This window comes from Esox lucius, chromosome 12, assembly GCF_011004845.1.
Source record: "Esox lucius isolate fEsoLuc1 chromosome 12, fEsoLuc1.pri, whole genome shotgun sequence".
Taxonomy (NCBI): Eukaryota; Metazoa; Chordata; class Actinopteri; order Esociformes; family Esocidae; genus Esox; species Esox lucius.
In genome coordinates, this window is record NC_047580.1 from 15,068,403 (window position 1) to 15,092,953 (window position 24,551).

General features: G+C 38.8%; 2 protein-coding genes across 2 annotated transcripts; one reads left to right on the forward strand and one right to left on the reverse strand.

Annotated features, from left to right (window-relative positions):
- Positions 1-1,391: 1,391 nt before the first annotated feature.
- Positions 1,392-23,029, reverse strand: ppih (peptidylprolyl isomerase H (cyclophilin H)). Its single transcript, XM_010875664.3, has 9 exons — positions 22,790-23,029; positions 6,206-6,270; positions 5,917-5,940; positions 4,786-4,830; positions 4,454-4,496; positions 3,759-3,851; positions 3,497-3,584; positions 3,381-3,421; positions 1,392-2,104 (listed from the first exon to the last, which is right to left on the reverse strand). Exons 1-9 carry the CDS (start codon positions 22,853-22,855, stop codon positions 2,036-2,038), a joined length of 534 nt encoding a protein of 177 aa, XP_010873966.1. The 5' UTR covers positions 22,856-23,029; the 3' UTR covers positions 1,392-2,035.
- On the forward strand, positions 9,830-12,450 carry si:dkeyp-100a1.6. The gene is made up of 2 exons (XM_010875663.3): positions 9,830-9,931; positions 10,542-12,450. Exon 2 carries the CDS (start codon positions 10,555-10,557, stop codon positions 11,677-11,679), a length of 1,125 nt encoding a protein of 374 aa, XP_010873965.2. The 5' UTR covers positions 9,830-9,931; positions 10,542-10,554; the 3' UTR covers positions 11,680-12,450.
- Positions 23,030-24,551: the final 1,522 nt, after the last annotated feature.

Sequence of the window (24,551 nt, forward strand, 5' to 3'; positions counted from 1 at the left end):
TACACAACTACATAAAATGCATAATTGTCAACATCAATAAGAGAACATAATGAGCAGAGAAACACTAACAAGCCTAAGCTGGCAAACGTAGCAAAAAAGGCTGTAAAAAAACTGCTCAAGAAATTAGCTATATTGTAATTTCATATATTATAATGTTTCAAGAGAATAAAATTACACTTTCAAATTATACATTTCCCAAAAAAGGTAAAAACAGCAACCCTTGTTTTTAGTACTTTGTGTACCCTCCTGTTGCAAGGATAATGGCATTGATGCTTAATCTGAAATGGATCCATCTTTGTCTGTGCATCCATAATGAATGATACATTCTTTATATTTTATTTGGATTGCAAGGAGGTTTGGTAGGATCTCTGTATTGTCCTGGTCCGGTTTCCAGATTTTTCTTTCACCGTATACAGTGAACATTTTATGAATTGTTGAATATTGAATTTCTGCTTTTTGGCACATTCCCATTTCATTGTACCGGAAGACTTTGGCAATCAATTATGATAGCTTAAGTGTTATAACTCTAAACATATAAAAGTAGTGTTGCATTGGGACTTTTTAAAATGTGTACTACTGCAAATCAATGTTATGTGCTACTGTTTTTTTAAACATCTGGACATATGGATCAGAGCTAATTCCAAGCACATTCATTGATGAAGGTAACCCAATTTAATAAATCACAAAAAGACAATTAGCTTTGAAAACATTTATGGAATAATAAATAGGCAATTTCCTTATGTGGAAAAAGATGCCGTCACATAAAATGGCTCAAATTAGAATCAGGTGCACAAAAACAAGAACTCATAAGAGAGTAACTTAGAAGGGTCCAGCCTAAAGATGAGAACATTTTCAAAACGGTGCATCATTCCACTGTCCGACAGATTATCTACTAAATAATAAAAATTCCAGACCGCTGGCAAACAACAACTGGCAAAGTTTGTCCCACCAAATTCAGCCCAGGAGCTGACCAAAAGACGGCTCATTGAAGTCTCTAAGAAACCCAGGTTGACATCAATGGATCTACAGCAGGGGTGTCTAAACAGTTCCACGGAGGGCAGAGTGTCTGCAGGTTTTTGTTTTTTCCTTTAAATTGGTTCCCAGTTCACACCTAAACAACCAGGTGAGGGTAGAAATTAACCAATTAGTAACCTAATTAATCAATCATGTACAAGGTGAGAGCGAAAACCTGCTCACACTCGGCCCTCCGTGGAACTGTTTGGACACCCCTGATCTACAGGCTTCTCTTGCCACAATCAAAGTGAAGTGAAATGCACAGACCTACATGGGTGGTCAGAAAGGAAGATGCTCTTAAAAAAGACTATCAAGACACAACTCATGTTTGCCACACATCTGGTAAGAGATGAAAACTACATTATCAATGAACTTAATTTAAAAAAAGATATTTTATTCACATGATCCGTATTTACACACACATTTCAAATTTCTAAATTGTGCAAGTTCAGAAGGACAACAGTATGTGACTTTGTAACATATAATGGACCGCCCTTTGACTGATTGCCTGGATGGGAGTCTGAGAAGTAAGAAAAGGTTGAAGACCCTGCTCAAATGGATGAAGTAGTGACAGACCGTGATGGGGATCCACTATGCCAAGAGGCCATCACTGAAACCCTATTCTGGTCACTGCCTTTGTTGCCTACTGTCACTAATACATGCAGCCGAATAAAAATTATGACGTTTTGGTTAGAAGTGATTAGGCTTAGGTCTGGTTGATGTGTAAGAGAAACAGTTTCCCAAATGTTACGCATAGATTGGACCCTTTTCACATCCTTTATTTACAATTTCAGGAATTGAGAGAAACTGATTATGTAAAACATGGACGTGTCAGTTTGTGTAGCTGTACTTACTATTCATAGGAGAAAAATGTAATGTGTGTAGCAAACTTTAACAGACTAACTTCCACTCAATTTAAAGAAGTAAACAGAATTAGGTACAGGTCAATTGATAGCAAAAATGGGATAAGAACACACTGATTGAAATAAAAATTATAAAAAGAGTAAATTGCTGAGGAAAGTCACATTTCCCCACACTGGGCTATGAGGATGGGGAGCTTGGGTTTGTTGTTTGGGCCGGTAGGAACGTTCTGTGGGAGAAATTGTCCAGATAAAGTTCAATGACATACAGCAATTTCTACACCACAATTTCTCAAAAAAAATTGCTTTGCTGTGATATAGTAGTAAACAATTCTTATCTACACTCCCCATGCATTTGCTTGAAATTAAAACTTTGAAATTGGAATTCCGAAATGGAATTACAGTAACAAATGTCATCTTTTATTCAACTGTTTAGAAATGAAAGGGCTTTGTGTGTCAAGTTTGAAGAAATACAAATGTCTGCTTAGAAAACAGAATGGGGTCGTTTCCCTGACATAGACTAAAAATCGACCTGACTCATTTATTCTGCATGTATTTGGCTCCTGTAATTAAGAAGCATTTTGAGTCTTGGGAGAGGTTTGGTACCGTATGACTACTACAGTAATGGAGGTCAACATGACTGAAAAACATTTAACAGTCCTACATGAAAAGAATCGAATCAGGTAGAATCATTTTTAGGCATCCTCCTTCAGTGACAAAAATCACTAAATCCACTAAAAATCATTATATGCATACAAGATTGCATAAAAAGAAAAGGGAAACATCAAAACAACCTCTCATTTACATATTCATTTGTATTTACAAAAACCGAAATGTTTTTCACCCAAATAAGCTGCACCGATGCATAATATCAGCAAATGGAATTAGTTTCTGTCAATGACACAGCTCGAAGCTGACTGTCAGTGAACACAGAAGCCAGTCTATTTTCCAGTTCAACATTGTGGGAATCAGTAACTCAACGGTAGGAATGTAGATTGCTTTGCCCCTTATGAGTCATAGTAGTAACAATATAGCCACTACGACTGATCAACTGCAAATACACCATCATACATCTAGCTAAGGTTTTTGATGCAGTAAAAGTAATAAAAAAGTGCTTAAAAAATAAATGTAAAGTTCACTTCAGACAGTCCGTTACATGGCGAGGCTTAATCAGTACATTTTAAGTGGGAGTCCAATTCTGATTTCACCAGATGGAAAATGAAATGTAAAGTGGGTTTTGGTTAGGTAAAGATCCCATTCAGTGATGTGCCATGTTTAATTTGTCAAGGAAACAACAGCAATAAACCACTAGCTCTGATTATACATTTTCCTTTTGGTTTCCTAGCAAAGTGCAGAGGGCTCAACAGTACAATACTATGTAATTCAAGAATAAATAGTTGATTAACAAAATTGGATCAGGACCTCTTAGATGCTTCTGCTTATTGTCCATAAAAACAAACAGCCCATAAAGTTAAATGTTTTTACAGAATGATTAGAAAAACTCACCTCAATTTTTCTCATTACAAGCAAGCCGTCGACCACTTTCCCTGAAATGTAAAATATGTCAAGACCCATTTCCATGTTAAATTGTATCAATTGTGTCATTGTCTACTGATGCTCACCAAAGACCACATGCTTCCCATCCAACCAGTCACATTTGGTACAGGTAATGAAAAACTGACAGCCATTTGTGCCAGGGCCACTGTTTGCCTGAACAGGAAGGGTTAAAAGAGATTTTACTGAATGTTATACAGCTACATAAACAAGGAAGATTTATTATCTATTATCATTGTCTATTCTCATAAATGTATAATATGTGGAGCATGTGTTGAAAAGCACCAGTGTTTGAATGATATTCTTGGTCTTAACATAGAGGTACAGTACCATTGACAGGAGGCCAGGGGCAGAGTGCTTCATTCGAAAGTTTTCATCTGCAAACGGTCCTCTATAGATGCTGCAGATACCTGTACCGTCGCCCTACAGGGTCAAGGCAAACAAACAGCATGCTGTATAAGTTCATATAACTGCAGCATCAGTGGTAATGGTAATGGTACATTTAATTCTATAAACATTTTGTGGAACAAAGAGTGTACTGGCCAATCAGTGCAAACTATTAACAAACTGATTGGATGAGAAACCAGCTGTGCTCCAGCATCCAGGTTCAGATTTAAGTATCCACAGTAAGTCGTGAAACTCAGCTGTAGTTCAGAACATGTCCATTAGGTGGTAAAAGATGAAAAGGTTCAACAAGCCTCATTGTAGACAAGAGAATGTGGTCTATGACACAGGTAGATGGGGCTAGAGTTTCACTGTAGATGAAAAGCTATCACACATTTTTATTACCAAAATAGTACACCTAACTAAAAACAAATTATTTGTCACAAGATTATATGGGCCAAATGTATGGGAAGTAGCAAAAAATAACCACCGAACATAAGCTAGAAGTTGTTGGTTGCACTGAAATCTATAAATTATTGAAGTCTTCCATTTCCTTGTTGTTTACAGTATGATGAATTAACTAACACTTTGGCTGTTATTGAAAAACAACAGAAACAACCAAGAGAAGAGGATATACTTACATTTACAAAGTCCCCACCTTGGATCATGAAGTCCTTTATCACCCTAGCAGAACAGGCAATAAAAAACATTCACAAGGAATTTAGTTGCCAACATTAAAATTGTATTATTCATTTCAGACCAAATAATAACAAAGTGTGCTACCATTACCACTTCATCAACTAAACACCCTACAATAGATAGGTCTTAAGGATAACATTATTTTATTTGCATGTTGTAGCTGGCAAGCAACAACTGCATGCACATCATCATTTCCATTACATTTATTTTCTGTCTCATAAACATACAGCATGTAACAATTAACATATTTTACAATCATCCCACTTGGCCATACCTGTGGAATGCACAGCCTTTATATCCAATAGGGACACCATCCTTTCTGTAGGAGACAGGAGAGTTTGCATAGACAAATGAACATGGTACCCACTTTTGACTGGTCATTTGGTTCTTCCAATGGTCAGAACAGAAAAGGTTGGAGAGGATGCCTTCAGTTGCTATGGTTATATCATTAGAGATCAGTCCTCAGACACTATAAGCATCTTGAAGAAGTTTTTTAAGACACACCACCCATGCTTTAACTTAGTGTGCTTTAAGTCATATACTATTTATCCCAAATATTTTTATATTTTACTTGAATCCACTGGTCTCATGTCCCCTTCATCTTATTTTGTGCAATCTCAAATGTTGACAAGCCCTTTTAATACATTCCACTAATAGCATGTGCAATTTAGCCACTGATTTGTGCAGGGGTCTAAAATCACAGCATTGCAGTACATCTGGTTATCATGGCCAGGTGTTGGAATCCTGGTTGTGACATATCAACAGAACCCGGCATGAAACAGGGCTGTCTTGTCTCACTCTAGTTACTCCTTTTGGTAGGTCAACCTGCAAGTTCAGTCGTAGTTAGCATGTCTATTTCTTTTGAGCGAGCAGTGTGATAAAAACACAACAGCTAGTTAGCATGTCTATTTCTGTTGAGCGAGCAGTGTGATAAAAACACAACAGCTAGTTAGCATATCTATTCCTGTTGAGCGAGCAGTGTGATAAAAACACTATAGCTAGTTAGCATGTCTATTTCTGTTGCGTGAACAGTGTGATAAAAACACAATTGCTTGGCGAGAGTTTTGACTCTCCCGCAGTGGTTGTGGAGATAATGCAACAAAGCAATCCAAAATAAATCTGTAAAATAGTTTAACAGAACTCCAACGCAGCTCGCTTAACCAAGAAGTTGATACCTGAATCCTTATACGCCGGAAGGAATGGCATTCGCTGGACTTGGGCCTTGACTGAGCTTACAGGCCCTACAAGGAGTCGCCAGGGTGCAATGAGACAAGGCAACCTAATTTAACTTCTGATCCCTCAATTTCAATGATTTAATCCCATAAGAATAAAATTAAGGTGTGGAAAATTAGAAGTAGATACCAGAGACCAATAGCCTATCAAGTGTCCACTGAGAATGCCATACCTGAATTCCCCTGTACAGAACTGCCTGTAAAAGACAAAAAGACAGATTTTAATTGGAGGGACAAAAACTGCGTGATCACCAACCAATATTTAATTATCCCATTTAAGCATGAGAATGCAATGAAATAAAAATTAGAAAATAGATTAACAAACAATTCAGAAATGACTCTACTCCTAAACATGTTTTTATCTGACATTCTACAACACCGTAACATACAACGTTACAGGCATAGTTTTACACCAGGAAAGCATTGGTTAAGGTGAGAAAGCTTTGTTTACTATTAGGCTACCTGAAGTTCTCTGCCGTCTTGGGAACCACATCGGCAAAGAGTTCTATCTTCATTCTCCCAACTTCCTAGAAAACAGTAAGTCAAAGGAAATTAACCTTTCACTGGGGTCGATTGATTAAAATACCTAAATATAGGACAACAGGATGGTCACGTAACAATGATTGTAGAAGTGTTCAAAGGGGAAGGACAGAAACATGAGCTTCCACTTCAAATGTTCACTAATAGCACACAGCACTTAAAACGTGATCTTGAATCATATATCACCACCAGTCACAAGGTGGTTCAGGTGTATCATAGGTCATTTAGCAAGGGGAATGTAATGCTTCTCTTTCCATGGGCTATAATTTGTTGTACATTTTATTTCCTTCTAAACCAACTTTAAATCAATAATTGTTTGATATGTTGTTTTAAATACATTTACATGGATATGTTATCGGTTGTTAACCTTTAACTTCACCAGTACCACTTCCTTTAGAGCAAATTATACAAGTTTAAATTCAGACTGAAATACAGGACAAACTAAAATGTTCTGTTGCGAAACACAGGACACAAGGCCAAAATACAGGATTGTCAGACTCTATATTCCACATGTGTATGTAAACAGGACAGAGAACACAATGGTATAATCAACTTGTTTGACCGGTTTCTGAAAGTTTTGTTTCCCCCGATAATAATCCTGGAATGCTTTGTATGTCTAAAGAATCTCTCAGTTGAAAACACCACACTACCTTTGTAGGTTTCATACCCATTTGACAGATTGCATTTCATGACTTTTTCAATTGGTTCCATCTCTATGCAAATATACAAATTTTAAGGTGTAGATAATGGGAGGCTTGTCTCTGATTCAAAGTAGCCTGCCATATCTGGTCATTGTCAAAGGAACTTTACCCCTCACAAAGTACAATAGTTGTTACGCAACTGTATAAAACGTGTGTTGTGAAGAGATATGGGGAGTGCAGACATTTGATCTAACCCTGCTTAAACACATCAGTCGGTTTATTAAGTTCTGGTTGTGCTGCTACTGAGTACTGTCACCCTGTAAGGTGCTTTCTGGTATGGCTTGTTATTTTCTCATCACTGAAGATGAAAAAAAACATACATATGGCTTTTGTAGCTAAACCAAATTTACGTAACCCATTTGGGCACACTTTGTCTTTCTTCTGTACGAGAATGGAGAACATTGTAACGCAAATGAGATCCTGTCTGAAACCAGAGAAAGTAAATGCGTGTGTTTACCTCACACGGAACATTGATGAGAGCCAGTAGCCTATTCCTTATCAGTTGGCCTAGTTTGCAATTTCAATATGGTAGTTGATTTTAATATTTATTTAGCCTTTCAATCATATTTTATCAACGTTTTGCATTCTCACTGAGTGTAATTTGTTCTCTCCTTTGCAATAAATATATTTATTTTCTGTGTGTCATCTCAAGTCTCATTGTGACCCTGGGGTCCTTCAGTTATGGTGAGTCCATGCCAATCTCTGGCAATGATGACAGTTCAGTGTTTTTTATCATTATTGATGGAGGTCTTAGTTAGGGAGCACTAATGGTGGGCTGTTGGGAGGGTTACAGTGGTGCACAACTGAGATATCTCCTCCCCCAGAATCGGGATTTTTGCATCATTAAATTGCGGAGAACATTTAGAAATTTACAAAACATAAAAAAAAAAAATATTGCCACACATGGCTAATGAATGATTAGTGTATTAACAGTTAACATTTTACGTTTTATAAATCACGATATCACAGTGTGTCTGATTCACAATGTGACTGCTTAAAATAATTATATCCATTAGGTAATTTAATGAATACCAGTGGGTTTGCATTGTAGTGCCAACTGTAAGGATGTCAAGACCCCAGTGACACAACTTTAAAACACAACGCACATTTAACTATAACAAACAGAACTACTGCAACAAAACGAAAAAAACGTTAATCCATGAGGCGGACAATAGCCTACTAAGTCAGCTTCCTGTTTTATTTGCTTGCCATTATACCTAAGTATTGTGACACTGCTATACGGTGACAACCATAGCACCTACCAACTATCCATTAGTTCCAGTCAGTTACCACTGACTTCCTTGCAGTAAGTGGGCAGTAAAACAAGAGCCTACATTTCCCTACAGCAACATTGTCAAATACCATATGTAGCATTCAGACTAATCATTATGGAGATGTAAGGAAATGAATCACTGTACTCTAATTCATAGTAAGCAATTATATTAGTGTGTGTGGGTTTCTGGACTGGATCTCTGTACGCATCCCTGCCTGTCACAGCACTGCGGGGGTGAAGGGGCACATTCAATCCCTCTGACAAGAGCCGTTTGTCCAAGGCATCCCAGGAGAAACCCCTTCACCCACCCAACAGTCCTGGCCAGTCAGTCCACCCTAACGGATGTCCAGCGTCTGCAGTCTACATCTTTAAGAGTACAGTGACAGGGTCTTGGATGGCTTAAATTGATCTGGTTGGCATCGTTCTGAGACGGAAGACAAAAGATCAAGATTGAGTCAACAACAGGTAGGGTCAAGACTTGCTTGAAAACCAAAACATAATAATAAAAAAGATATTGATGAATGATTAAGCTATTCAATGCCTTGTTTCATGCCTGTCATTTTAAAAGTGTGTTTCTAAGATAAGTGTGTACAGAACAGGCTAGTAGGTGAGAGGGTGCACTGCACTTTAGACGAATGATGAGATACTTTATTATTTACCACCATGATGATATTTAAGTTAATAAGCTAGCAGATAGTTAACATTTGTAATTCACTCCACTCACAAATAAACTCTATGACCTTTCAAACACACCACACAGTAGCAAGGCAAAGAATCTGTATATAGCTTGCTAACCAAGCTAGCTAGATTAGGCCACAGCATCTTTCGGCCCTACTTGTTGAGCACTGCTTTCCCTTAGCTCTGATACCATTAAAGCAAGGAGAGCATTAAATCCTCTTGGAGCCCGAACCTCTCTCTAGCCCTGGCCCAAAACAAAGAGTCCTCTTTATATCCTTTACAGTGATAAGAATGCAAAAACTGTCTGGAAAACATTAGCTACTCTGGCTTCTCGAATGCTGAGGTTGGGTCACTAAGGTAAGTAGTTTGTTTATCCTAGTACACAACCTACAAAGCCTTAAACCTGCTATGCATTACTAGGAACCTGAAGAGAAAAAAAACAGGCAGCATATAAAAACAACTTGTCATAATAAAAGACTAATATGCTACTGAATAAATTTATTTACAGTAAACATACATTTAAAACCACAGTTCACATCATCTCTGGCCATTATTGTTGAGCTTTGTTTTCAAACCCGACTACAAGATGCTACAGTGACTATTAAAGATGGATATTTCCGGTTGGAACAGTGTTAGCCCCATACAGGCATCGTTACAGGACACACATACTAAATCAATAGCTTTGGCACGGTCTTAGAAGTAAATCCTCACCCCACCCAAAACCTTTCTAAGAACAACAAGTAGCATAAAACTGAGAACATGAATCATCTGGGGGGATGGGGCAAAGGAAGGTGGGGAAACTGGCAGGTAGAATGACAGGTGTGTCTAGTTTCATCCTGGAAATACGGAACAGGTTTCACCCACAGCGAGGCAATAAAAGGCTTATATAATTCTGAAACTACCAAACGTTTCTCTGGCCGACAGTTGAGAGTACAGCTTTGACTCTCCCACTGATCTCCAACTACTCATATGTGATTGGGATTAACAGCGACAGAGGTGGGTCTACATGACGTTTTCAAAAGATAAGTGTTACATAGATAAACAGCTTGTGTGCGCAATTGTAAACGTTTAATTTGAGTTTTACTAAATTAATGTAGTCCTGTTGCTTGGTTTGTATAAGAGTGAAGGGATGGAACTTGAGAATGACATGACGTGATAATTTATGGATAGAACAACAGATACAGCATAACTTGTAAAACCATATTTTGCAAGTTTACATCTTTGACAATGTTACTACATGTGGAAATTTACTGACAAATGCATTTCCTCCTACACATGGATTAATTTGTTTTCTATCTAAACATGTAATCAATAGGTTGCCAAACATGCAAATGTTAACCCTTGACTAGCCTCAGACTGTCGCCAGTTTAATGAAAACATAAGCTACTGTTTTTCTTAATACTTGTGGTTGGTGGAATCAAAGGAATGAGTGTTGATGCATGCTACAATCAATAAAGCATATCTGTTATTTTGACTCCTGTTAAAAGGTGTGTAATGGGTTTTGTTGCTGAAAATCCAGGTAATACAGAAATACATTAGGAAAAAACAATCTTATTGCTTCATAGAAGCTGGTTATATGTAACATCTGTTATACTCTCTTCAACAGCATATTTCTGAACATGGTGACATTGAACAGAATGTCACAGATCCAAGAGATTCCTTCTGTGGCAGGGCACAAAGACAGCAGCTACAACATGCTAGCCATCCTCAAGTCATGGGAAGAAAACAAGACCTGCAGTGAGGAAAACACCAGCCAGTTTCTGTTAATTATGCTTTTAAAGGTGGGTCTGGACTGTTTAATCCTGTCCTTGAGCCATCGCCGTCTGCATACCTCCTTCATAGGCATCTGTGGCCTCTCAGTCTTCCTGGTTGATGTAGCATTGTCATGTGCTGTGGGAGCCGTATGGGTCCTGGGACCTGCTAGCCCCCAAGTGTCCACATGTTTTTTCTTGGCACACGCCTCAGCCATGTTCAGCGCACTGCCTTTGCCTGTCCTAGGCCTGGGACTGCTGGACTATGCCTGCTTCCATAGCGCCCCCTACAGGACCCCCTGGTACTGCATGCTTACGTTGGTGGTGTGGGTGCTTGCAGGTGTACACTCGTACTGCTCAGCCTTCACCGGCCTGATCGAGGTTGAGTACGGAAGAGGGAGGAATGCTTTAGGATGCGCAGTGCAGGACTCTGCGCTGGTGGTATATTTCTCAGTGGGGATCTTCATAGCCATCTGCTCTGTGCTGCTGTTCCACTACAAATGTATTTGCTCCTTGATGAAAGAGGCCAACAGGCTCTCAAAGCAGAGGGACAATGCCAACTTTAAGCTGCAGCACAGTCTGATCTATAGGTACACCAACTTAAAGCAGCTAAAAGCTGATGAGGAGAAGGATCTGTTGGGGGAAACCAAATGGCAGAGCCCCCCCCTTTACCTGAGCCTGACGCTGGGCTTTGGGACAACGTGGGCATCTTACCTGTTCATGGGCGTCGCCTGTGAGCTCTTGGGCCTTGCAGTCCCAGCTTACATATCCGTTAACATCTTGTGGTTGAAGTGTGCCGACAGCTTATTGGTGGGGCTGATGTTCTGGCTCAGGAGTGACTGGTTAGGGCCGTACAGCGATCCCCCGGACGAGCTTTGCCAGTGGCAGGTTTACTGGCACTTAAGTAGAGGACATGTTAGAGATGGCGAGAAACTTCCCAATGCTATGTCCACCCTGACAGGAAACGACAGAAACCCACTCCTGCAGGTCTAAATTGTGCAAATACAAAAGCTGACATGACAACATGAAGTGTTTTCTATTAAATTTGCAATCGTCTAAAAATGTCCGGTACAGATTGAGGACAGAGGAAGTTATTACGCTGTTACAGTCGTAAGTATTGTTTGGAAGCCTAAATTATATAATAATACTTGCCGCTGACATGGAAGTGTAAGTTCATGTTTCTCAGTTTCAGTGTTATTACATGATTCTTCAAAATGCTTTTAAGTAACTGGGTGATTCTCAGGGGACATGTCAAAATCATGTCAGAAAGAAAAGGAGTTATAAAACCGCAACGATTCATGTTTACACAGGCAGTCACCGCACATTTTTTTCACGACTAATTCAGACAAAGCCTTCCATACATTTGTTCCCATTGTAGAAGTGGTCAGAAAGTAACTTTTCCGACATGAATGTTGAACCAACTTGCCTAGCTCACCCTTCTAAATCCATATCTTCTGAAAAATATATGGTTATCCCAGTTTCTTATTTCTTGAAGAAAAACTGTTTAATAAACATGTTCCTTTTTTGAAATATAAATTTCACTGAAAAATGGGTAAACAAAATGTTCATGCAATGTTCACTCCATTTCATATCAATTGGGACGATAAATTAACTGAAGTGTTCAATAAATTGAACTGGTACCACTAAGATGGTTGAAGGTCAAATCAATATGTATGTGTATTGCTGTATATAGTTCATGTAATTTGATGTTTATGCTGATTTTCCTTGTAAACTGTGTTTTTTATATAAATGTTTTTACATGTGGGTCTGTGTGTTGTCTTGTCTTCTTGCAAGAGTATGCCTTTGGATGTCAAAAATTAGAATTGGTTGACTCACCTTGTTAAATATGGTTAAAAACAAATACAATTTTAAAACAAACCTGAATCTGCTCAGACAGGGCTATATGAATGTCGTATTTACAGTTATCATGGTAAGTCCAATATAACTAATGATTAAATTCTGGTTCAAGCAAATAAAATACATCTGAAAACAACCACGCAACAGGAGACTACGATGATAGGCAAACTAGTCACTAGCCATCTTAGGGCAGCAACATATTAACTACCTTTTCTTATCAGTAAGGCCTTCTAGAGAGTGTTCAGCCTTGAGTGGGACCATTTATTAGATTGGTTATCTAGACCCCTTTTAGGTCAAATATAGTACACAGCTCATGGGCATTAAGGTGTGTTAGGTAGAACCATGTTTTGCTATACAGGGAATGACCATTGTCTACATCAATTAAAATGTTTCTTATAATACCATGATGCTAATAGTGCAAGATAATATTTACCCAGAAATCTATAGGCTTTTCTGAGGTATTTACATTGTTCACATGCTTGGTGGTTTTTAAATGTCAGTTTCAGTACAAACTGCAACTTCTAGTGAATGTCTGACTACTACAGTATCATCATATTCAATCTAGTAGGCGGAAGCACAACACATTTTCCCACAGATATGCCAAGTGCTATCGTCTCAGTTACAATAAACTTCTACCCTTAAAGTGCAGCTCAAAGTGTTTGCTTTATTTCTTGTAATTGAGCATAATTAATCGGAATAAGTTAATATGTCTTGTTGTGGGGGGGGGGGGGTTAACTTCAAAGGGGATTTTAACTTAACTTTTTTCTAGTCCATCTACCATGCAAATAGTCTAAAAGTATAATAATTTTGCATGTGGTTGTATCATAGCTATAAAAAATAATGTTATTTAGGTACAGGACTGCTGGACCCGTTATGGAGGAAGAAGTGACACTGTGCCGATGTTGGGCTCTGCTCTCAGTTGATAATTTCTAGACTGTTACTGTTCTCGGGAGGGGGAAATGCAGCTACCCCCGGCAACATGTCATTAGTGATACAGTGCACTAGTAGTGTGAGATACTGCCCGACGACAGTAAACTAAGACAAAAAAGCAATGTGACATCAAGATGGTTCAATATTCCAAGATATTTCTCCTTTGGCCTTCATGAGAACATGTCCATTTTGAATGATGCTATTGTGAAAAAGGGGTGTCGGGATACACTGGTATTGATCATAACCGTAATATTTAAAAAATGAAATATTGATATCATGTTAATAATACACATATAATAAGAAATATTGTATTCACTAGGCGAAACTGATGTTGTACAAAACTCTGTTTTTCAATACCTAATTCATGTCACCTATAGACAAACGATGCATGCGCTTAAACAAGTAGACTGGACCTATGCAGTGGCGGAACTCGTTATGCCCACTAGAACCCCCGGGAGGGATCTGCAAAGACGCGCCATTTTTGTAGACTATTCACATGGGGAAAAGGTTGCATTTTTCCAAAACCTCCTCTCTGTGTTAGGTCTCGTGGATCTTTTGCCTATCAGTTCATCTGGTTGCCTTTTCACTATCCATTAAGGGTAATTTTTAAAAACTTTTTTATTTTTTATTTGTGCAGTTATGGTTAAATCAATCAATCAATCAAATGTAATTATAAAGCCCTTTTTACATCAGCAGTTGTCACAAAGGGCTTTTACAGAACACCTGACCTTAAACCCTAAGGAGCAAACAACAGTAGTGTTGAATTTCAGTGGCTAGGAAAAACTCCCTAAGAAGGCAGAAATTTAGGAAGAAACCTAGAGAGGAACCAGGCTCAGAGGGGTGACCAGTCCTCTTCTGGCTGTGCCGGGTGAACATATTAAGAGTACAAATTGTAATGATTAATAAATACATTTGGGCTGAGTCCAGACTCTATTTAAACCTAATCCAGGTTGGAAGCATGAGCAGATGGACAAGGACAACAGAACTCCGCCGCCAGTCATTCAAATGAATGAAACAACCGTTCAATTGAATGATAAAACTGACTGAGTCAGTCTTTCACAAATCTTTTTTACTTATGCAAAGGCAGCAGCTCCGTGCTTGTTTCCATCTTTTTTTTTCATGGCATCAGTAATCAGCTACATATGTTAATTATTATAGTCTGTATTCAATTATCAGTAATAAACTTGTCTTTATGATGTTCCTGCCTTTATTTTTCTGTGAATGCACATAGTGATCTTGTTGTACTAATCCGCTATCAAATGATCGATTGAACGATACAGTTCAATGAGTCACTAAAAAGATAAGTTCAAAATGAACAAATTGTTCGCAAACTGCACATCATTATATTAGCACTGCTTCCGGAAAATGTGGTTACCTTTTTTGGGAGGATGAGATGAAACTGACAAAACTTGAGATTGTGATGTTATACTTTAGAATTGTAAAATTAGATTTGTAAAAGAAAAAAAAAAGAAAAAAAAGTCTGTCATCGTAACAGTGTTTGTACCTCAACAGATTTCACGCTTATGTAAAACTTTTTTACGATCACATCAATTTACTTTATTTTTTTTGCAATCTAACTCCTTAGAATCTTGGAAATCGTATGAATTTACTCCAACAGTTAACAAAATTGCTGTAGCAACTCAAATTGTGAGCTGAGATCCATTGTTGCGTGCACAAACTACATTAAGCACACAAAGTCAGTGTTGGGTGCGGAAAATACACTTGAGCTTCCAAGTCTGACATTAGCAAGCACAAAAAAAATATTTTACACAGTAAATTAGTGAGAAGGCAGATTTTGTCTGGATGAAAACAACCCCTAGTTTAGTACAGTACTGAGAGTGTTTTTTAATAATAAAATCTGAAATGTGTAGCCGTGCGGCCAAGGGATTGTGCTTTTTAAAGTTGCGCCTGAAGAAAGCAATTTCCGAAAAGATATACAAAAAGAAAATTCTATCAACTGTAACATTCTTTTATAGCTTTGGTTTAAAGATCATAGTGTAACCAGCCTCCAAATTTGCCCCACCAACTGTAAAATCACTACTATTAAATTTTCAAGCCCAAATAGTGTTACAAACAGGGTCCAAAATTAACACCAGTCAGGCGCCATCTGCGGGTAGATCTAACTTTGGCGAGATAATCTCATAAGGCTATCAAACGTAAATGTTTGTACCTAATGTTTCCCTCTTATTGTAATTAGAACACCGGAGAGGGTCGCTGCTATGTTGTGATGCACCCCAACAGAAAAGCATAATATTTTTATGACATACGACCCCCCCCCCCCCCCCCCCCCCCCCCCCCCCCCCAAGCTTAGCACATTTTACTTTACTTTTACTTACTGCATTTTCCATCGCGCGCAGTTCACTATCGCACGAGCATCAGAGCAGAGCAACAACGTTCACAGTAATAAGCTAGCGAGGGACGTCAAAAAAGTAACGGTCTGTGCATGCGCACGTTTGTGTTGAACTGTCATGTAATGGCGCTTTTCCACTGCATGGTACCGGCTCGGCTCGACTCGCCTCTTACCAAGGTTATAATCAGTAACTACTTGTGGATTTTTTTTTTCCGTTAACTGAAATTAAAATAAGGCTTCACAAAAAAACAAACTAACTGAAACTGTACTGTGTTTGCAAAACTAAAATAAACAAAAATTATAAAGAAAATGTATTTAGTTTTCGTCTATGTCGATTTATTTCTACATAGGCCTAGTATCTTGGGAGGATATGAAATAAATTTTCCAATTTCTTAGCTGTGCAAGTTTTAGTTCATGTCCCTCACCTGGCATCATGGCGGCGAAAGTCAGGAGAAAGCGGCAGTGTCCTATTTGGGATTTCTTTAAATACAACTGTGTCTCAGATAAGAGCAAGCGCCTTGCAGTCGAAGGTGATCAAATATGTGAAGCATTTCTCAAGGGAAAAAAATCCCACAAATCTGAAAGTGCACACAAGAAGGCTTACCTAGACAAGGAAAGGGAGAACACCAAGCCCCCCTTACCCCAAACAGCTGACCCCACTCCAGGTTGCATGATGGAACATGAGGCAACCGTAGACCAGAAAACACTAATGCAATGCTTCAGTTAATACGCAGGAACACCACAAGCGGGAGGAACCATTGGTTCATATGTTCATTGAGACTGGGATGTCTACACGACTGTGTGAGTCGATTGCCTTCAAAAAGTACAGCACTTCACTCAAACCAAAATTAAAAACACCTGGAGCTGCAAGAGTCAATGGCCTTATTGGAACTAAGATAGAATCGGCAAAGCAGAAATTGAAAGATATAAGTGAGGCGAGAAAGCTGACCCTATGTGTAGATTGTTGGAGCAAGAGAGGATAAACTGTATCTTTCATGGGTGTGTCAGCTTGTTTCTACTGTCCGCCCGAAGGCCAGGTTCACCATGCACTTCTTAACTTACACCGAAAGGAACACCCTCACACTGGGGAGTCCTTTGCACGCTGCATTGAACAGACATTAGGTTCGTGGGGTATAGCAGATGACAAGGTGCTGCTTGCTGTGACAGTTAACGGCTCCAATATCGTCAAGGCTGTGTGGCTGCTTAGGGATAGAAGGCGAGAGCAACGTAGCAAGTCAGAAGATGTTTCTCAGGCGCAGCTAAGAAGTCTGGAGACAGGCAGGATGAATTGTGGATAGAGTCAGAGTCAGACACGGAGTATGAGGAGTGTGGAGGCATCGGTGAGTGTGGCTATAGTGACAAATATGAAAATGTAAATGTTAAAACTATGGATGGGTGTGATTAATCAAATATCAGAATATCCTTAAGTTAGTTTTCAAATAACTTCCCCAAACTCTTATGACAATAGTTGGATGTAAAAAACGTAATATATTATTTATTTTTTTGCATGCGTGCCATTGTGCGACGTATCCTACAGGATTACAGTTTCCAGAATTGATCGTTACATTTTTTTTTTATAGTGAAATAATTTCACTATCCCTAGTTAAAACACTGATGTGTTTAGGACAGTAAATTTAGTTGTTGATATTAGCTTAAAAAAAGCTGAGATTCAACCTTTGTTTCACAGTGTAAGAAATTAAATATAATAAAACAAATTAGCTTACATAAATATGCTCTGGAATCTAGGATTGAGTACAGCCAAAATCCCTATTTCATGAATCAGTTTTTATTAAATCAAATACATAGCTCAGTTTGGAATGTAACAGAACAATGACAATTTTTTGTGCATTTAACAATTGATGTTTAAATTATCAAATTGTTTGTCTGTTTTATCTTTTTGCTTTGCTCAGAACTTGACCTGCCAGAAGACAAGCACAGAACAACAAGTTCCCGGGAATGCCATGCCTGGCCCACACCCTTGAGCTCACACTTAAAGATGCTATGAAGCACCCAAGTGCTGATTCAGTCAAGAACGCTGGTAAACACTGAGGAAATTGTCAGTGGCAAATGAAGAATTGATGAAAAGGTGTGGCAAAACTCTTCTCAGGGACTGTAGCACACGCTGGAACAGCACTTTTGAAATGTTGAGAAGACTGCTGGAGACCAGAGCTGAACTAACCAATTACTTGAAGATAAGGGCATGGAAACACTTCTCACAAGCGATTGGGCAAAGCTGGAGAACCTTGTCAAGCTGCTTGAGCCCTTTGCAGTTCACAGAGACCAGCTTCAGAGTGACAGCCAGTAGTGCCATGCCTGCTCAACCTTGAGGCACACCTGCTGACGACAACTGTTGGTAAGCTATTAGCTCAAGTCCTGCTTAAGTCCTTGCGAGAATATTTCGCTGGCATTCTTAGCCCTGATTCCACACAGTTTGATGCTACACCAGCAGCAGCCTTCCTAATGGATCCAAGTGTTTCACTGGTTCTTCAATCACCAGACAGTCCCACTAGGGAGGGCAGCTCAGTATAATCCAGCTGGTTCTCAGCATGATGTTGCCACTGCAAGGACCACTCAAACTTAAACAGGAGCCTCTCCTGCTGTCCTTCAGAAATACCGTTTCCTTGCATCCCGTATAGAGGTCAATGTGTGCTCCACAAATCAGCCTAATGTGACCGATAGTCTATTGACCAAAATGAAGAAGTATCTCTACGATGTCAAACAGGGTGGGTTTAATGAGATACTTGCAGTTCTGGAGATCAAGAGAGGCTGTCTATCCAAAACTTTACCCTGTGGCATTGGAACTCATTAGTGCTACTGCCTGGCAAGCCTTTGTGGAGCGCATCTTCTCTGAATGTGGACTGCTGTCATCTGGCCTGAGCAACAAAACAACCCCATCCCCAGAACAATGTATTTTCCTCAAGATCAACAAGAAATTGTTGCTTGATTGAAGTATACCCATCTCTCTGTTTCTCATACACTACCCACACACTTGTAATCTTGAGAAGCTGTATTTAAAACAGCTGATTCATTCATAGTGCAAGGGACATTTTTGTTTTGTTTACAATGTTGTACACAAGGCTATGTAACCTTAACATAAATAATAATCTATGCATGGAGATTACCTTGCCAGCTGCATCTTATATATTTCATCCCACATCTACACTCACCTAAAGGATTATTAGGAACACCATACTAATACTGTGTTTGACCCCCTTTCGCCTTCAGAACTGCCTTAATTCTACATGGCATTGATTCAACAAGGTGCTGAAAGCATTCTTTAGAAATGTTGGCCCATATTGATAGGATAGCATCTTGCAGTTGATGGAGATTTGTGGGATGCACATCCAGGGCACGAAGCTCCCGTTCCACCACATCCCAAATATGCTCTATTGGGTTGAGATCTGGTGACTGTGGGGGCCATTTCAGTACAGTGAACTCATTGTCATGTTCAAGAAACCAATATGAAATGATTTGAGCTTTGTGACATGGTGCATTATCCTGCGGGAAGTAGCCATCAGAGGATGGGTATATGGTGGTCATAAAGGGATGGACATGGTCAGAAACAATGCTCAGGTAGGCCGTGGCATTTAAACGATGCCCAATTGGCACTAAGGGGCCTAAAGTGTGCCAAGAAAACATCCCCCACAATATTACACCACCACCAGCAGCCTGCACAGTGGTAACAAGACATGATGGATCCATGTTCTCATTCTGTTTACACCAAATTCCGACTCTACCATCTGAATGTCTCAACAGATATCGAGACGCATCAGACCAGGCAACATTCTTCCAGTCTTCAACTGTCCAATTTTGGTGAGCTCATGCAAATTGTAGCCTCTTTTTCCTATTTGTAGTGGAGATGAGTGGTACCCGGTAGGGTCTTCTGCTGTTGTTGCCCATCCGCCTCAAGGTTGTGCGTGTTGTGGCTGCACAAATGCTTTGCTGCATACCTCGGTTGTAACGAGTGGTTATTTCAGTCAATGTTGCTCTTCTATCAGCTTGAATCAGTCGGCCCATTCTCCTCTGACCTCTAGCATCAACAAGGCATTTTCGCCCACAGGACTGCCGCATACTGGATGTTTTTCCCTTTTCACACCATTCATTGTAAACCCTAGAAATGGCTGTGCGTGAAAATCCCAGTAACTGAGCAGATTGTGAAATACTCAGACCGGCCCGTCTGGCACCAACAACCATGCCACGCTCAAAATTCCCATTCTGACATTCAGTTTGGAGTTCAAGAGATTGTCTTGACAAGGACCACACCCCTAAATGCATTGAAGCAACTGCCATGTGATTGGTTGATTAGATAATTGCATTAATGAGAAATTTAACAGGTGTTCTTAATAATCCTTTAGGTGAGTGTATATGCTCAGAAAACTTAGAATCTCATTAATCTAACTGCAGTATACAATTTAAAGTAGCTATTACAGCAACTAACTCCTACGCAAATGTTAGAGTATAATCAACATCCACACAATATTTTTTCTAAGGCACCAGGGCTGCTAGTTTCGGGTCCCAGAGTCCCAGAGATATAGCAAAGCATCGTTTTGTATGCCAAACGTATGCCTTTGGTAGCATGCATCTTCCTCAAATGACGACCAATGGATTTGAAACTTGCTAGGTTGAGAGCACACGTGCAACACTTTACGGCAATTGTTGAACGATCACCGTCAGACGCACACCCAGGACACACCAACAAGACGCATAGTTGTCGCGGCTCACGAAACTATACTCGGCAAAAGTTTAAATGGCTTCTCCGAAGTGGAAAAGTAACATAGGAGACCAATTTGGACTAGATTTTTGGAATAAATAATGGACTGTGAGTCAAGCAACTTGGTGAGTACAATAACATATATTGTATGTCTTGGGTAATATATTAGCATATTATGCTAGATTTTTGGAATAGACTATGTCATATCGTTTCTGAGCATTTAACTGCCAATTGGGTCACGTCATTATAGTAGATTTCTGTTCATAATGACCTAATATATAACTAATTGCCTATGTGATTTGGCTCTGACATGTTGTGGCTGTTTCTTATGGCCTATTCATCCCCATATTTCTCCCTGAATCCCCAACAGTGATTCAGGTGGTCCCTCTGGCTCTTGACACCCACTGTGACGCCATCATCTGGTTGGCCATTTCAGAGCTTTCCCAGAAGTCGATAAGTCTCCCCCTTCTTTCTAATATTCCCTTCTACTCTTTTACTTTCTACTCCTGCCAACTGTTTGCTTACTATCTGTGTGTAAGGAGGCATAGATACAACATATGATCTAACATCACATGTGGTGATCTAACATATGTTAGATCATTGGATCCACCTCCTTGTCGTGCCTCCTGTTAGTACCTTTATGAAGGGAAGCTAATTTTCCATCATGTATAACCCTTATTTTAATCACCTTTGCACTGTTGTATGTTCTGTGTAGGTATGAATTTGAAAATTCATAATGTGTCCAAAGTGTGCAATATGGCACAAAGTGGCCAATCTGTAAAGGACACTTTGGCCTTGCTTTACAAATGAGTAAGTATTTATATAAAATGGCCATGAAACTTTACCCAGATCCTGCTGACATCTAGTGGATCAAGTGTAAAGTTCCTCCCGGTTCATAATCCATGTTTGGCCTTCCCCACTGCAATTCTAACATGATGAGGAATTTCGTTTTTTTTTTACAAAAAAAACGCATGTTTTTGGTTTGTTTTATCTTCTTGGGTTTGTTTTAATCTTCTTCACTACGAGAGAAATGCTGGAGTTAAACATTCATAAACTATGGTGGATCCCATGCTTGATTAAAGATGTGATATTAGAAAACTGACAAGCAAATATTCCGGACAGCAAAATTATGAATGAAAAAGTAATAATTGGAACTCAAACAACTACATATACATCCATAGGTCTACAGGTTGAGCTATCGGCCAGCTGATGTCTCTACCAAAATTATAAGACAATTCTAACAATGGTCCAACGTTTTGACATTCACAGGCTTGTGAATTTCATTAGTTCTTGATAATTAGGCTGTAGACTAATTTAGTTTATGTTTTAAAGCATGGTTGGAAAGCACCATGTTTTTAAAAACCCTATCCAATGGTTGTGTGAGGTGCAAAGCTTCATACATCATCAATCCCTTTCTCTTCGATCAGACTGGGTTGAAATTGCGACGCAAGCCTTGAAGTGTCGGCTTTGTGCTTCCCATCACCAGTTACAGAATACATTTGTTTTTCTAGTTTACTTAGTTATGACTTTTAAAAAAAGAATCACAATGAAATGGCAGACAGTTAATCATATCTAATAATTTACTTCAATCATATCTTAAAAACAGAGTTTTTAAAATCCATATAACTCCCATTTACTGCCTACATAACTGAGGGCCCACCATTTAGAAAATCATAGAATAGCTACAGGGAGAATGGCTGTTCCAGTCAATTATGCCCATACTAGCATCTTTTGTCTGAGTTTGTTACATGGACTGCAGTTAATTACGATTATAGTATAACTTATTAACCAGGTTTCAATTCCAATCTCTACCATTAGCTAACCTGTATTTTTCTTCACCCGTCTCCCTAGCATGATTACCTGTCAATAAAAGCCTTGAAATGCATACGTAAATATGCGCATCTACTGTCCTTTAAAAATAAAACACTAATCTGTTATTACTTCTATAGCAATTTACATAGTTTCAGATATAAATCAAAATATAATCCCCTATTGCCAGCTAACAATAACGCGTTGTCACACGATTTTCATAGTTCACAAAAGTTTTACTCACTAATAGAACACAGGCTTTCGCCAAAGTGACAGACGTTTCCTTATGATGTATATTCACGAAGTTGCACTATCCCATGAAATAAATCCGTAACATTTTAGGACGAAGTTACCTAGCTAGCAACTACTAGCTAGATGGCTAGCCAAAATTGCTAGCTGGTGATTTCGTCTTTTTTACTATCACTAAAAGCAATAAAACGACTCACTTGTCCTCCAATGGTTACGTCAAAGAACACAATCGGGTTGTTGGGGTTGGAAGGCTGAACATTCATTGTTACGTATTTTTAAACAAAATTCGAACAAAACTTAAACGTCTTCAGTTTCTAGCCGAAAGCATGTCAATAGAAAACATTGATATATTCAAAAATGACTGCCATTCGTAAATCTATGGCATCCGCGAGGGGACAATAACGACGGATCACGTCCACGGACAAACTTTACCGACTGCACCACCTCAAATAAAAAGTACTCTATTTTACTCATGGTCAAGAGGCCTGGTGCCTAAACGTTTATTACTTCTGACTATTCGTAAGAGCTTAAAACTTGCGTTACTACAGACCCAGACAACTCGTAGAATAGCTATGTAGCTCCGACCTGATTTCCCTATATGGGAATGTGGGGTAAGTTGAGCCAATTTTTATATAAGTTGCAGAAATAAATCGACCCATATTTCAGGACGTCCCCTGTCAGATGAAATGACAATAATGCACATTTGACAAAGGGCCTTGAAAATAGAATTACTAAAAAGTTTGCACTAGGGTAAGGTTAATCTATGGTTAAAATGACCAATCCTTTTTTTTTCAAAAGAAACCTGAACACATTTTTCAATTATTTATTTGTAAATATAATTAATAAAGTATTCCAAACAATCTTGCATATTTTCTGTCCTCATTACAATCTTTGAAATTACAAAAGATACTAAAGGAGGGAATAAATGTTTCATTTTTAAATATGAAAATATCCAGTTATACAGAGATATATGACATGTGAGGTTTCATATTTTATTCATAAATTTTTTTATCCTTGACACAGCGACTGTCCCTTAGATTGGATAATTACGCAGATTTAACTAAAATATTGTACATTGTTTCACCTCCTATGAACATTAAAACATTCTGAGTATTAAAACTTTATGTGGTTTGTATATGGCTAAAAGTTACCTTTAAGACAGTTAGGAAATTGGACCACAAAACAGTCCTATAACTTTACTTAAGGAACAATCAGGGATTAAACTGGGCTCAGCTCTGGCACCTTCGGTCTATTAAAGAGTCAGGTGGGGCCTAACTGTGGCACCATTAGTTATGAGAATTCTGCCTACAACACTATATAATGAAAATCACTGAATCAACATATTATTCATAATTATTGAATATTTTATAATGTTCTCCTCCATGCATTTAGACACACAGCTGTGGATTAAAAAACCCACAAGCAACAAAAATCTAATGTTGAGTTGCAGAATCAGGAGCTGGAATATACAGAAATACAATCGAATGGTAAACTATGAAAACAAAAGTCCAATAAATATGTTTATAAGGATAGAAAGATTTTGGCACACAGTGAAGAAGTGACTCTGGGACGCTGGCCATAAAAAGCCAGATCTCTGACTGGACAATAAAAAGAAAAGACTAAGATGGGCCAAAGAACACAGACAATGGACAGTGAAAGATTGGAAATAAAGGTCATTATCCCAGTGTCGCCTCTTCACTGTTGATGTTGAGACAGGTGTTTTGTGTATACTATGTAATGCTGTCAGTTGAGGACTTGTGAGGCGTTTGTTTCTCAAACTAGACACTATAATGTATTTGTCCTCTTGCTCAGATGTGCACTGGGGCCTCCCACTCCTCTTTTTATTCTGGTTAGAGACAGTTTGCACTGTTCTATAAAGGTACTACACAACGTTGTACGAGATCTTGTTTCTCACATGGAATTGAGTTTCACAAGAAAGTTCTGTTTGTGGTCATTATG